The sequence below is a fragment of the Pan paniscus genome, chromosome 1, assembly GCF_029289425.2.
Source record: "Pan paniscus chromosome 1, NHGRI_mPanPan1-v2.0_pri, whole genome shotgun sequence".
NCBI classification, from domain to species: Eukaryota; Metazoa; Chordata; class Mammalia; order Primates; family Hominidae; genus Pan; species Pan paniscus.
Genome location: NC_073249.2, coordinates 2324982 through 2340011, shown reverse-complemented (window position 1 = coordinate 2340011; position 15030 = coordinate 2324982). Strand labels below are relative to the sequence as shown.

Below are 15030 nucleotides of genomic sequence, written 5' to 3'. Positions count from 1 at the left end.
ATGCTAAACTTGCATTGAAGATTTAGGCAGGTCCCCAGTGGAACAGAGTGGGAAAGCAGCGGCTGCCCAGATGCAGCCTCTCAGGTTGTCATTTTCCTTTTCCTTTGTTTCTTTATAGTCTAGAGAGAACCCCGTTTCTGCAAGCTCAGAAACAGACTTGGACAGCTTTCCAACAAGGGACTGCTGTCCTATCAACCAGGCTCACAAAGTCTGAAACCTTTCAAATTAAATTCATTAATTTGCAACAAGAAATACAACTTGCTGGGCAGCCCAGAAGCTCGAGGTAGCCAAGTGATCAGAGTAAAGGCAGTGAGTTGTTGGGCAGCTTGGTTTCTTGGTCATGGAACATTGAGGTTCTCTTCTTGAGCTGATTCTTCAGAAAGATGGAAAGGTTGCACTGAGTGCCTGTTGAGGGCCTTGGCACCCAGACCAGGCCGCCGCCAGCCTCCTGGCTTAGGGTTGCTAAAAGACTTTTGCTTTTGTAAAAACTGCCTGTGACAGATGAGTATCCAGAGAGGACAGTTGAGGGTAACAAGGCAACGTTTAGGACAGAGCCAATAGCTCAAAACAAAGCCTGTGCCCACAGAAAGGTCAGGTGACAGCACAGAATGAGGTCAGGCTTCACTGTCCCTACCTCGAGAAAAGGGCTGAGCTGGAAAATCAGCTTCTGCTTCTGGCTCTTGAAGCAGGTTGGGCCCTCAGCATGGGAAAGCGTCCCACGCGGCACATGCCAGGCCCACAGGGCCAGGAGGGGAGTGTGGCTGGGGAGGCGCTGCAACCCACTTGGCTTCTCTCCTGAGGGTCCATTGTTTGGAACCCACCCAGCTCTTTCGGTTTTGTCCAAGGCTCCTTCCACTATACCTGCCTCTGCCAGATGTCCTCCTCATTCCTCAGGTCCCCCAGGGGACAGCAAAAATCACATTCGTTGAGGCCAAATGGTGAATGAATGAGCTCTTTCATTTGTCTTATGAATGACCTGTTCAGGGTACCAAGTTGACCACCCCGTCAGGAGAACTCAGGCCTGCTCTGGATTTTATGTGTGTGACTGACCCAGAAGTAGGCAGGGGGGAGAAGGAGACACTCACTGTCCTGTTGGGGAGCAGGGTGCTATGCAGGTATGCAGCACCGCCTCCTCCAGCCCGTCACAGTTCAGAAACTCCACTTGCTCCTCCAGCTTCCTGCAGTAGGCCAGCGACTGGAGCCAGATGTGAGCTGAGCCCAAGCGGACGACCTCGACAGGATCCCAGAAAGGGTCGTCTTCTCGAGCCACAGGGCCGTGATCTCCATCTAGAAAGCACTGGTAAAGTTCCTGCATTAGGAATTTCCTATTGATGAACTTGGCTTTTGACCATATCCACACCTGGAAACACAGAGGTAGGTCACCAGTATTTGATTCATCTGCTGCTCTCACAATTCATCACTCTGATTTTCCCAGCACGCTCCCTTCATTGACTGGGTTTGCGGTACGCATGACCACATCCCACTTTCTCCACACCTAGCTTTGCTGACATCAAGAATATCGTATTAATTCCTGGACCTGTTACTTCCCCATTGCTTGAGCCTAGGAAACAACTTAGAGGAGATGATGAAGGGGTTAGAAAACAGATCCTCTCAGGGGAGAAGGTTTGGGGCTTATGGTGTCAGAATGGTCCTCAAAGATGCCCATGTGCTAATCCCCAGAACCTGTGAATATACTACTTTGCATGGCAAACGGAAATTAAGGTTTGTCATCAACTGACCTTAAAATACGGAGATTAGCCTGGAGTATCCAGGTGGCCCCAATCAAATCACAAGGGTCTTCAATATGGCCGAGAGAGGCAGAAGAGAGGGTCAGAGATAGGATAATGCCTGCGGGGTCAGAGAGAGGTTATGTGGCGGCTTTGAAGATGGAGGGAGGTGGCCTCGAAAAGCTGGAAGGGGCCAGGAAACAGATTCTCTTCCTCAGGCCCAGAAAGCAGTACCGCCCTGTGGACACCCTGCTTTTAGCCCAGTGAGACCCAATTTGGACTTCTCATGTGTAGAACGATAAGGTAGTAAGTTTGGGTCATTTAATGAGCCTGGTCATTCATGAACAGCAGCCATGGAAGATGATGCAGGGGTAGTTAGTCTGGAGAAGAGCTGAGAAGTGGCTCCCCCGCCATGATTGGAGTGCACACGGGCACACATCCACAAGCACAGGAGACACTCCCCGCAGCCTTCCCAGCCCAGCATGGCAGGCATTCTGAGCTCCATTCTGCAGAGACCCAAGCAGGCGTCCTTCCTTGTTCAGGGGTTCACACCCAGTGCACAGCAGATCCGGGACAACAGCCTGCCGCTGTCTTCCTCCTCACTGGGTGAGGACAGGGCCTCTGTCAACACTGGCTCTGGAGAGGAAACAAACCTGAAGCCACAGGACGAGGGATTCCAGAGGGATTCCAGGTAGGTCGTTTTTAGACCATAAATATCAGGTAAAACTAGCAACTCCTTTTCTGGGCAACTTGAAAAGCAAAAGCAAAAATCAACAGACAAGTCATTCTATGTATGATGTCTCTTCATAAAAAGGACATTCTCAGGACTCTGAAAACAGATTCCATCTTTTTCTGTTGGCCTCAAAGTGAAGAACCATAGTGCTCTCCTAGAGGCGGCACCACCATTAAATAAGAATGTGGAGGGCTGGGCACGGTGGCTCACGGCTGTAATCCCAGCACTTTGGGAGGCCAAGGCGGGCGGATCACGAGGTCAGGAGATCAAGACCAGCCTGGCTAACAGTGAAACCCCGTCTCTACCAAAAATACAAAAAATTAGCCGGGAGTGCTGGCGGGCACCTGTAGTCCCAGCTACTTGGGAGGCTGAGGCAGGAGAACGCTTTAACCCAGGAGATGGAGCTTGCAGGGAGCCAAGATCGCGCCACTGCACTCCAGCCTGGGTGACAGAGCAAGACTCCATCTCAAAAAAAAAAAAAAAAAAAAAAAAAATGGGGGCAGCAGGGAACAACAGGAGTTCTAGTCATTGTGGTTTTTCTGTTTGTGTTTTTCTTTTCTTTTTAAGACGTGTGATCTTGCTGTGTCACCCAGGCTGGAGTGCAGTGGCCCAGTCTTAGCTCACTGCAGCCTTGAACTCCTGGGCTCAGGCGGGCCTCCTGCTTCAGCCTCTGAGTAGCTGGACTGCAGGCGTGCGCCACTGCACCGGCTTATTCTGTTTTTTTCTTAAAGACTTTAGGGAACTAAGATCATGGGAATCTAAATAATAAATGAATTCACTGCCTCATTACCTCTGGATATCAGACCACAGGCCTGGTGTCAGTTAAAATTGCATGTCATCCTTGGCCTGAGGAGAAAACAGGTCGGCGAGGCTCCAGGATAGGCTGCGAGCCCATGCTGACTCCCGCCTGCTCCCAGGTGGGCTCTGCAGGCCTGGTCAGAGTTCCCTGGCAGGATGTGCTGCTCACCAGAGCCAACAGCTGTTGGGTGAATACTGCTGAAAGGTAACCGCAAGCTGGCAGCATTTCCAGGTCAAAAACCCTCCCCAACCCTCACACAGCCCTGGTTTGCTCGTGAGCTTGTCTATGATATGTGACTCCCAACAGCTGCACAACACTGCGTCCTCCCTGAGAGCTGCAGCAGCAGTCACCGTCCACACGGTCAGCAGGGAGGATAGGTAAACACGTACAAGATCAACCGCAAAGTAGCATTCGTGTTTCTAGCTGGGACCCACAGCTGTCTCTGCTGCTCTTCTAGTCTTCGGAAGTGCCTGTCTCACACGCACTGCCAACATCTACACACCGTGTCAAAAGGACCCCCAGACCACAGCCTTCCAGAAGCCTCCATCTACACACCATGTCACAGGAGACCCTCAGACCACAGCCTTCCAGAAGCCTCCATCTACACACCATGTCACAAGAGACCCTCAGACCACAGCCTTCCAAAAGCCTCCATCTACACACCGTGTCACAAGCGACCCTCACACTACAGCCTTCCAGAAGCCTCCATCTACACACCGTGTCACAAGAGACCCTCACACTACAGCCTTCCAGAAGCCTCCATCTACACACCGTGTCACAAGGACCCCCAGACCACAGCCTTCCAGAAGCCTCCATCTACACACCATGTCACAAGAGACCCTCAGACCACAGCCTTCCAGAAGCCTCCATCTACACACCGTGTCACAAGAGACCCTCAGACTACAGCCTTCCAGAAGCCTCCATCTACACACCATGTCACAGGAGACCCTCAGACTGCAGCCTTCCAGAAGCCTCCATCTACACACCATGTCACAAGAGACCCCCAGACCACAGCCTTCCAGAAGCCTCCATCTACACACCATGTCACAAGAGACCCCCAGACCACAGCCTTCCAGAAGCCTCCATCTACACACCATGTCACAGGAGACCCTCAGACTACAGCCTTCCAGAAGCCTCCATCTACACACCGTGTCACAAGCGACCCTCACACTACAGCCTTCCAGAAGCCTCCATCTACACACCGTGTCACAAGGACCCCCAGACCACAGCCTTCCAGAAGCCTCCGACTACACACCATGTCACAAGAGACCCTCAGACCACAGCCTTCCAGAAGCCTCCGTCTACACACCCTGTCACGAGACCCCCAGACCACAGCCTTCCAAAAGCCTCCATCTACACACCATGTCACAGGAGACCCTCAGACTGCAGCCTTCCAGAAGCCTCCATCTACACACCGTGTCACAAGAGACCCTCACACTACAGCCTTCCAGAAGCCTCCATCTACACACTGTGTCACAAGAGACCCCCAGACCATAGCCTTCCAGAAGCCTCCATCTACATACCATGTCACAAGAGACCCCCAGACCACAGCCTTCCAGAAGCCTCCATCTACACACCGTGTCACAAGAGACCCTCACACTACAGCCTTCCAGAAGCCTCCATCTACACACCGTGTCACAAGCGACCCTCACACTACAGCCTTCCAGAAGCCTCCATCTACACACCGTGTCACAAGGACCCCCAGACCACAGCCTTCCAGAAGCCTCCATCTACACACCGTGTCACAAGAGACCCTCAGACTACAGCCTTCCAGAAGCCTCCATCTACACACCGTGTCACAAGGACCCCCAGACCACAGCCTTCCAGAAGCCTCCATCTACACACCATGTCACAGGAGACCCTCACACTACAGCCTTCCAGAAGCCTCCATCTACACACCGTGTCACAAGGACCCCCAGACCACAGCCTTCCAGAAGCCTCCAACTACACACCATGTCACAAGAGACCCGCAGACCACAGCCTTCCAGAAGCCTCCGTCTACACACCCTGTCACGAGACCCCCAGACCACAGCCTTCCAGAAGCCTCCAACTACACACCATGTCACAAGAGACCCTCAGACCACAGCCTTCCAGAAGCCTCCATCTACACACCGTGTCACAAGGACCCCCAGACCACAGCCTTCCAGAAGCCTCCATCCACACACCGTGTCACAAGAGACCCTCACACTATAGCCTTCCAGAAGCCTCCATCTACATACCGTGTCACAAGGACCCCCAGACCACAGCCTTCCAGAAGCCTCCTGAGGAAAGCAGGGCTTCATCTGAAGACAGGTCACTGGCACTAAGCTTGCTTGTTTTTTTGAGATAGGGTCTCCGTCTGTTGCCCAGGCTGGAGAATAGTGGCGTGATCACGGCTCACTGTAGCCTCGACCTCCTCAGGCTCAGGTGATTCTCCTACCTCAGCCTCCCCAGTAGCGGGGACTACAGGTGCTCACCACCATACTCAGCTAATTTTGTATTTTTTGTAGAGATGGGGTTTCACCATGTTGCCCAAGCTGGTCTCGAACTCCTGAGCTCAAGCCATCCACCCACCTCGGCCTCCCCAAATCCTGGGATTACAGATGCGAACTACCGTGCTGGGCCTAATCTTACTTGTTTTAATGTAAAAATGGATAGTCTTGAGGAAGACAGATTGGTAAGATTCATATCTTCATGAGAAAAAAAAAATAGAAAAAAAAAACAAACTGTACGACCCCCTTAAAAGAGAACCTGGTATGTTTTAGCAGAAGCAGTCCTATCAGACAGCTGCCTGTCCCAGTGACAGGATGCTGGGCTGAAGGAAAATGAGGGCATGAATCCAGGCCCTCAGCCCTCCCATACAATTCTCCCAATGATCAGTGTGAGAACACCGTCTCCTGTTCTGCTTCTGGTAATGACAGGCAGGTGCTCATGAGTGCCTTCGTGTGCACTCAATAACCCTTCTGTTAGCAACAGTTTAAAAGGCTATTTTTCAAACTACCTTAGACTATAATACAAAATAGAATAGCATGGAAAATGGTTTTTTAGAATTACAAATTTTCTTAAAACAAGGTCTGACAAGACAGGAAACTGCCAAGCCAAATTCTAGGGGAAAGCCTGGCCCGAAAGAGGCACGTGGAATATCGGGGCACCGGAGCCACTTTGCCCCAGTGGCCTTTGCTGGAAAAAACAGAAAAATGCAAAGTACAGACACACTGAGGGGTCCCCTCCAAGGCCTCACGGAACATGGCAGAGAAGTCCTGGCTGACTCCCCAGGGTGAGGGTCTCACGGGAGACCCTGTCTGCATCACACAGACCTGCAGGAAAGGGGCTGGTCTCTGAGGAGCTGGGTTCCAGGAGGATCCTTGCTTGGTTTCCTCCCTGGGGCATCATCTTGGCAGCCCCAGCACCTGGAGGGCGAAACCCCGTGGACGGGGTGGCGGGTGCAGTGCACAGGTGCTGACCACATGGGACGCACACACATGCTTATAGTCTTAGCTCATTGCACAATTGTTAAAAGCTTTACAAAAATCGGTCTCGGCCCAGAACATTTTGGCAATTTTCGGGCGATGAGCAGATGAGCAGAAAAGTGAAACTCAGAGAAGCTTCAATTGCTGAGCAGGGAGGGAGCAGCCCGGGGTGGGGGCCGGAGGCGCAGTCTCGAAAGGCAACGGGTGAGTGTGCTGGAGCCGGAAGCCTGAGGGCTGCTCCTCCAGGGGCCTGATATGCACAAGGGGTGCTGCAACATGGGCCTGCATTTCTGTTTCCTCCTTTGGAGGCAGAGGGAGAGGAAACAGGGTCTTAAGTTTCTAAAATGGAACTTCCTGATAGTAAGGTCCAGCCAGTGGAGTTGGTGAAACAGCCTTTTCTGGAGTCCCTAGGAGGATGGCTTTTCTCATTGCTGCAGAAAGGCAGTCTGTGTTCTCACGGGCACATGTACACACAAACACACACTTGCACACACACACACGCACATACGTGCATGGACAGACACCACTACCACTTGCATAAACTCCCAGGCTCCCTTCTGGTACAAAAGCCTTTGAGTCATACTCAGCATGAACAGATGCTCAGTGCAGGCTAGCTTAGGAACGCTCCCAGGAGCTGGTGCTGTGAGGGAGGGTCCAGGACAGGGAATGGCTGGTGCTGGGAGGGAGGACCCAGGACAGGGAACAAGAGAGTGGATCCCCCTGTTCCCCAGAGCTCCAGCTCATACTTGGAATACGTTTTGCCCTTGACTGGGTCTCCGGAGGCTGCAGCTGGTAAAGATAATCTGCGTCCCCATGGATCCTCACCCCCTGAGTCCCGTCCCCGTGGATCCTCACCCCCTGGGTCCCATCCCCGTGGATCCTCACCCCCTGGGTCCCGTCCCCGTGGATCCTCACCCCCTGGGTCCCGTCCCCGTGGATCCTCACCCCCTGGGTCCCGTCCCCGTGGATCCTCACCCCCTGGGTCCCGTCCCCGTGGATCCTCACCCCCTGGGTCCCGTCCCCGTGGATCCTCACCCCCTGGGTCCCGTCCCCGTGGATCCTCACCCCCTGGGTCCCGTCCCCGTGGATCCTCACCCCCTGGGTCCCGTCCCCGTGGATCCTCACCCCCTGGGTCCCGTCCCCGTGGATCCTCACCCCCTGGGTCCCGTCCCCGTGGATCCTCACCCCCTGGGTCCCGTCCCCGTGGATCCTCACCCCCTGGGTCCCGTCCCCGTGGATCCTCACCCCCTGGGTCCCGTCCCCGTGGATCCTCACCCCCTGGGTCCCGTCCCCGTGGATCCTCACCCCCTGGGTCCCGTCCCCGTGGATCCTCACCCCCTGGGTCCCGTCCCCGTGGATCCTCACCCCCTGGGTCCCGTCCCCGTGGATCCTCACCCCCTGGGTCCCGTCCCCGTGGATCCTCACCCCCTGGGTCCCGTCCCCGTGGATCCTCACCCCCTGGGTCCCGTCCCCGTGGATCCTCACCTCCTGGGTCCCGTCCCCGTGGATCCTCACCTCCTGGGTCCCGTCCCCGTGGATCCTCACCTCCTGGGTCCCGTCCCCGTGGGGCCTCACCTCCTGGGTCCCGTCCCCGTGGATCCTCACCTCCTGGGTCCCGTCCCCGTGGGGCCTCACCTCCTGAGTCCCGTCCCCGTGGATCCTCACCTCCTGAGTCCCATCCCTGTGGGGCCTCACCTCGTGAGACCCGTGGTGGGTCACCTTCACCAAGACCTCCTTCTGTAGGTCGTAGCCCCTGGAATCTGACGATGCCAAATTTTTCACCTTCAATTCCATGTTAAGTCCCTGGTAAAAGAAACACTTCTCACTAAATAATCGTACATTCGGCTGGGCACAGTCCCTCATGCCTGTAATCCCAGCACTTTGGGAGGCTGAGGCGAGTGGATCGCTTGAGCCCAGGAGTTCAAGACCAGCCTGGGCAACATAGCAAAACCCCATCTCTACTAAAAATACAAAAATTAGCCAGGCATGGAAGTGCACACCTGTAATCCCAGCTACTTGGGAGGCAGAGGTGGGAGGATCACTTGAACCCGGGAAGTGGAGGTTGCAGTAAACCGTGATTGCACCACTGCACTCCAGCCTGGGCGGCAGATTGAGACCCTGTCAAAAAGAAAAAAAAAAATCCTACATTCACAGCTCATACCACCTTTGCAATTTATTTTTCATTCTTCCACCCTCGGGCTTCCTAAATGATGAATGAATAAGACTTTCTCTAAGATGTCCCACTCTTGCCCCTTGGATTTCCCACTAAGAGGAAAGACAGAGCACCAGATTTTCTCCATTGTATCCTGGAACTAACACTTGGAGTCCCTACCAAATTGATTAAATCTCTTACAAGGTTCCGGCCGATGGGAGCTCACGTCTCCAGGGAGCTGTCCCCAGCCCAGGTGGTCTGTGTGGCACAGCAGCCATCAGGGTGCCTAGACCCGGAGAGGCCCCAGGACCATCTGGGAGGGCCTGCTCATGGCCAGCAAGAGTTGGTCTGGGATCCCGGTGGCCCTGGTAGGCTGTTGGTGAAAGGAATGGTACTCGGGCCTGGGCTGGGCAGTCTGGCTTCTGTCGCTAGTTCCCTGAGAGTCCCTGGGAACGCACCCCTGCCCCACAAGGCCTTGAGGTCCTTTCTGCACCTGGCACACCAGCTCCTGGCTCCAGCTAACTTACCTTCTTCAGCTCTTCACTCATTTGATTTGCTTCTGAACCAGCGGCATCAGTTTGATGTAGTCCTGGAACGCAGCCAGGACACTGGGGCCTGCCTTGCCGTCTCCATCGTCGGCAGCACCTGGCAACAATCACAGTGGAGGCGAAAGTCAGTCACTTGTTCCGCCATGAAGAATTTTTTTTTTTTTTGAAATAGAGTTTCACTCTCGTTGCCCAGGCTGGAGTGCAGTGGCGCCATCTCGGCTCACTGCAACCTCTGCCTCCCGAGTTGAAGCAATTCTCCTGCCTCAGCCTCCCGAGTAGCTGGGATTACAGGTGCGCACCACCACACCCGGCTAATTTTTGTATTTTTAGTAGAGATGGGGTTTCACTATGTTGGCCAGGCTGGTCTCGAACTCCTGACCTCAGATGATCTGCCCACCTCGGCCTCCAAAAGTGCTGGAATTACAGGCGTACAGGCATGAGCCACCATGCCAAGCCCTTTTTCTTTTTCTTTTTTTTAGACAGCTGTCTTGCTCTGTCGTCCAGGCTAGCGTTCAGTGGCATGATCTCTGCTCATTGCAGCCTCCACCTCCCAGACTCAAGCAATCCTCCCATCTCAGCCTGCTGAGTACCTGGGACTACAGGTGCAAGCCATCATGCCTGGCTAATTTTTAAAATATTTTGTAGAGATGAGGTCTCACTTTGTTTCCCAGGCTGGTCTTGAACTCCCAGGTTCAAGCGATCCTCCTGCCTTGGCCTCTCAAAGTGCTAGGATTACAGGCATGAGACACCACACCCAGCCGCCATGAATAAATGTGTATGCTTACTTGTTCATTCGTTCAGCTGTTCATCAAATATCTACATTTTAAAATTACAAGCATGTAATTTAAAAACAAACAAGGGAAAATGACACTGCCTGGCTTCTCCTTACGTGGTTGCTTATCTCGACCCATGAATCCTGGCCGCAGGCAGGAGGTCCTCTGCCCCCAGTTCCCATTCTTGGTCTCAGGGTCCTTGACCCAAGGTGGCTCCAGACTGGAGGAGGGTGGGGCGAGGTGAAACATGGCTGGCTAGACGGAAGGCCTGGAGGTATCCTCAAGCTGCTGCTGGCACAGCAAGCGACCTGTGCTTCTCTTATACTTGGGGTGGCTTGAAGGAGGGACTCGTGGAGATTATGGGAGGATCAATCTCCCTCCCAAACCCAGGCTGGTACTGCCTCTAATCAGGAAATCTCAACTCTTAGAGACCCCTGGCCTGTGGGTGCACACAGTGCCCTTGGCCCTGAGGTCTGACCCCAAACTGCTCACACAGCTGCTGCCTTGTTGGGGACCCAAGTCTTCCCTAGGGTCTGAGCCAGGGTCTGGGGCTGGTTCAGCTTCATGGCGCCACCAGGGCCACAAGGGCAGTGGCACGGTCAACCTCTGAGGACAGGTCAATGAACAGATGGCTTTTCCGGGCCTGGTATGACAGAGTCTTACTGGTTTGTTGTTTTGTTTTGTTTTGTTTTGAAATGGAGTCTCGCTCTGTCACCCAGGCTGGAGTGCTGTGGCACGATCTCAGCTCACTGCAACCTCCTCTTCCCAGGTTCAGTCAATTCTCCTGCCTCAGCCTCCCGAGTAGCTGGGACTACAGGTGTGTGCCATCACATCCGGCTAATTTTTTGTATTTTTAGTAGAGATGGGGTTTCACTGTGTTAGCCAGGATGGTCTCGAACTCCTGACCTCGTGATCTGCCCGCCTCGGCCTTCCAAAGGGCTGGGATTACAGGCATGAGCCACCGCGCCCGGCCTGGTTCATTTTTAAAAGTCGAGAACTTCAGCAGAAGAAGAGCAAGGAGGTGGATTTCAAATCGATTTATTTTGCTGAAATTCTGAGAGAAACACTGTGGTGTGGGGACAGGGAGGAACTCTTTTGCACACACACAGGTGGATCTGCCCACTTTCCACCAGCGGTTTCATTACTGCGAGTTCAGGCAGAGTCCCGGTGCTGAGCAAAGCGTGGGGCCCCTCCGGGAAGCCCGCACGTCACTGAGATCGCAGCGGGCTCCGGCCTCGCCTGGATTCTGGGGGAGCCGCCCGGAGCGCGGTGAATCGGGGCCGGGGAGAGGGGCGGGGAAGGCGTGCGAAAGCCCCAACAGAGACCGGCAGCGGCGGGCGGCCAGCGTGGGTTACTGCTGGGGGCTGCGTTCAGGGGAGAAGGGGAGATTCTGTCTCAGAAGCCTCGGGCTGCACGTTTTTGTGGGCCGCGCATTTGTAGCCCAGAGCAGGCCCCAGCCGGCCCCTCTGGAGTTGGGCCACTGCTTCTGCAGGCCCAGCAGGCCCCTGGGGGTGGCCGGAGGCCACTAACTGGCTTCTCCAGCTCAGCATTCTTCTCTCATTTGCTGTGTACCCCACTCTCTTCTCTACCCCTTTGAACCATCTTTACCCTCATTCCTCAGGGAACGTTTAACGAGTTGAATGTTTACCATGTAGTCACTCTATATGGAAATCATAATTCAATTTTGTAAACATCAGACTTTGACAAAACAAATGATGATTTTCTTAAGGAAAGCAGAGAGACAGAGTGTGAAATCGCTGCTCTCAGATCAGCACACGGGAGAGGCCAGCAGTCAGGAGGGGGCTCACCGAGTTTGTCTGCACTCGCTCCCTCCGCAGCCGCCCTCTCCAGCTGGAAGAAGTCGTAATCGAACCTGCTCAGGTCCTCACTGCCCCACTCCGAAGGAAACCCCACGTACAGGTAGGTGCTGTTGGATCCCAAAATCAGGCGGTCCTGGGGAGGAGACGGTGGGCTCAGGAGGGGTTCGAGGCCAAGGAGGGTGAGGTGAACCTCCCCAGTGAGAAGGATCTGAGCATTGTCCTCCCCGCAGGAATCCCCCAGACAGGGAGAGACGCAGACAGGAGGGAGGTGGCCTCTGGCTCCTGCGTTCACCTTCATCGCACACATTGAGGGCGTGACTCCCTTGGCCCTGGGGGTCTGTGGGGACCACCCAGAGCCAGGCCCTCCCTCCACACTTTCCAGGTGGGTCTGGGTGAGTGCAGCCATGGCTGCAGGGGACACCAGGGCCTAACTTACACTACAGGCTACAGACGGCCTTTTCCGAGGCGTGATGCCCAAGCTAAGCCCTCCTGGGCGGTAAGTCTTGGTGAGGCAGAGACAGCTGCTGAACAACCAAAAGAAGGGCAGTGTGGCCAGGGACAGGAGGCCGAGGGAGGTCACTGAGGGGGCTTTCCAAATGGGGAGTGGCCAATCCCCATCTGCCTGTCCTGTCTGAAAGGCTGTGGCCACCAGGGAGGGGAGAGGGCTGCTGGGAAGCTGGCAGGGGCCCCAGGGTTGGCAGATTGGGGAGGAAGAGGCAACGATGTTTGCAAGATGCTGTTCAACCCCTCTCAGTGACAGGCTCTTAGAAAAATCTAAAATGGCACAAAATGTTAGAGCTGGAAGGGACCTTGGAGAACACCTAGTTCAGCCCTCCTTGTTTTCCAGGTGAGGTCAGAGGAGTGAAGTGACTTGCCCAAGACCACACAGCGAGTCAGGAGCAGGCCTGTCCCTCCAGCAGTGGTGCCATGTTGTCCCCAAGCCATGGTGGCAGAGGAGCTGGTGTGAATGCCCCATCCTGCCACGTCTGTGATGTGGGCACCTCACATGACTGTCCCCTCCCAGCTTTTGGGGGGGACCTAGGACATTCTGTGAGCCTGCAGGAAAGTTTACCAAATGCTGCAGCTTTGTCCTGGTGGTGATGGGCACCCCATTAATGGCAACCTTGCATTTGCTGTGTGGAGTGACCATCACTTTACCGTCGGCATTTGTGAAGGAAGCGTGTTTATCTGAAATTCTAAGAAGACGAGAGTCAGTCTAAGACACCCAGCAAACGGCGGTTTCCGTGAGCAGGTACGCTGACCTTTCTCATGTGCACGGGAGGGAAGGTCTACAGCTGCGGAGGATGGCAGGTGGCATCTCGGGGCCTCCTGTGTGCTGTGGCCCATGATGCATGGGGACAGCAGCGGGCGCAGAAGGACCCTGCCCTTGGGGAGCACGGGGAGCTGGGAGACAGCAGGCAAGGGCTTCATAACAGAAGGAACACCAGCTGAGGGCCTAGCGCTGCAGGGAGCCGGCCAAGGCCACACTGGAGTCCTCCCGCTCCCAGGCCAGCGGGATGGGGTGGTGGGAAAATGGCAGCAAGCAAGCTTCAGAAGAGACACTCAGGAGGCGACTCTTAACGAGCCTCACCTACTCCGGGTACGTTTTGATCTGTTTCTGCGCCCTCGCCGTATAAATTCAGACCTTATAGGATTTGGGGCTGGACATCAGGGGTGTCAGGTTGGTGTCCCCCCTCCCCGCCCTGCTCCCCTGCACCGGATGTCATCTGTGTGTCCTGAATGACTGGCTCCCTGCCTTAGCATGTTCCATGTTCCTGCACTCCTTGGCCATCATGGAATGTTCTGGATGTGGAGACCCGTGTGCATCCAAACCCTTTTTTGCATGGGGCCCAGGGATCCTGTGGGAAAGGTTGCGGCCTCATCACTGGAGTTCAGACATTTACGCACCTGTGTGTTGGACTAAGGACGTGTTCTGGAAAGGGACTTGAGGGGGATCCCCAGGAAGATGTCCCAAGAAGGAGGCTGGCAGTGCAGGACGAGGCGGGGCCAGCCAGCCCCTGGGTCAGCACCCCTCCAGCCACGACGGCCCGTGGGCTTTCGTACGGGGACGGGGGTGATCTGTCTGAAGGACGCAGGTGATGGTGCTTCCCAGCTGGAGACACTCCAGCAGCAGCCTCCCAGGCAGGGCAGCCACAGAGCTGGGGACAGCTCTTGACTGGGTGAGGCCCGGCATGGGGTTTCCCAGGGCTCCTGCAGGAGCCTCCTGAGGGAGCCCCAGGGGTCACTCCACAGTCTGGGCTTTCTGTAGTCCGGTGGGTCAGGGCTCCAAGCACTAGGAGAGATCCAGGGATGCGCTTATGTTTGGGCCACCCCCGGTGGGCTTGTTCGTTCAGCCCCCTTCGTTTCCTGGCCTGCTCTACTTACATCTGTTTGTGAAGAATTATTACACAGAATCTAGAAACCAGCTTTCCCTTTTCTCCCAGGGTTGGAGCCCAGGAAGCAAACCAGCACTGCACCCTAGATTTCAGCCAGAGGACGAAAGCCCTGCCCTCAGCTTTCTCAGACCAGCCCTGGAGTAGGTGGCCCGGGGAGACCTGGGCAGTGTCCCTGCTTGTCCTGCAGACTGTGTGGCTCTGCAGACCTCTAGATGGAGGAGGCACAATTCTCTAATGCTGGACGAGGACACTGATCATGGAAACTCACCCCAAACCTTGAATCGTGATAGCATTTGAGGCAGCCCGACCAGCGTCACATGAACCTGAAAAGAATCAAGATATAATTTATTTTGAAAATAAATCAGACACTTTCAGAATTTGAGCGTAAGAAGTTAACATGTCTGATGCGTTGGAAGTGACGTTTTCTCTACAGTGGGATGGTACTGAAGGGATTTTTCCAATTGGGATTTTCAGTCATAATGGTACTTAGACATACTTTTCTTTCTGCCTTGTGTGTGGGGGGAAGAGCGGGGATGTTCCTAACTTTTAAAAAGTTCCACCTTCTTCATGAGCATTCTGGAGGAAGACACCGTTAGGTCTGGGCCTTAGGAGACCCGCTGAATACTGGCCACA

General features: G+C 54.7%; 1 protein-coding gene across 1 annotated transcript; it reads left to right on the top strand.

Annotated features, from left to right (window-relative positions):
• Positions 1-2209: 2209 nt before the first annotated feature.
• Positions 2210-14774, top strand: LOC100987775 (uncharacterized). Its single transcript, XM_063596439.1, has 8 exons — positions 2210-2418; positions 3491-3524; positions 3637-5915; positions 10883-10998; positions 11911-12101; positions 12232-12383; positions 12849-13253; positions 14446-14774. The coding sequence occupies exons 1-3, from the start codon at positions 2210-2212 to the stop codon at positions 5563-5565; spliced, it is 2172 nt and encodes a 723-aa protein (XP_063452509.1). The 3' UTR covers positions 5566-5915; positions 10883-10998; positions 11911-12101; positions 12232-12383; positions 12849-13253; positions 14446-14774.
• The last annotated feature ends 256 nt before the right edge of the window (positions 14775-15030 follow it).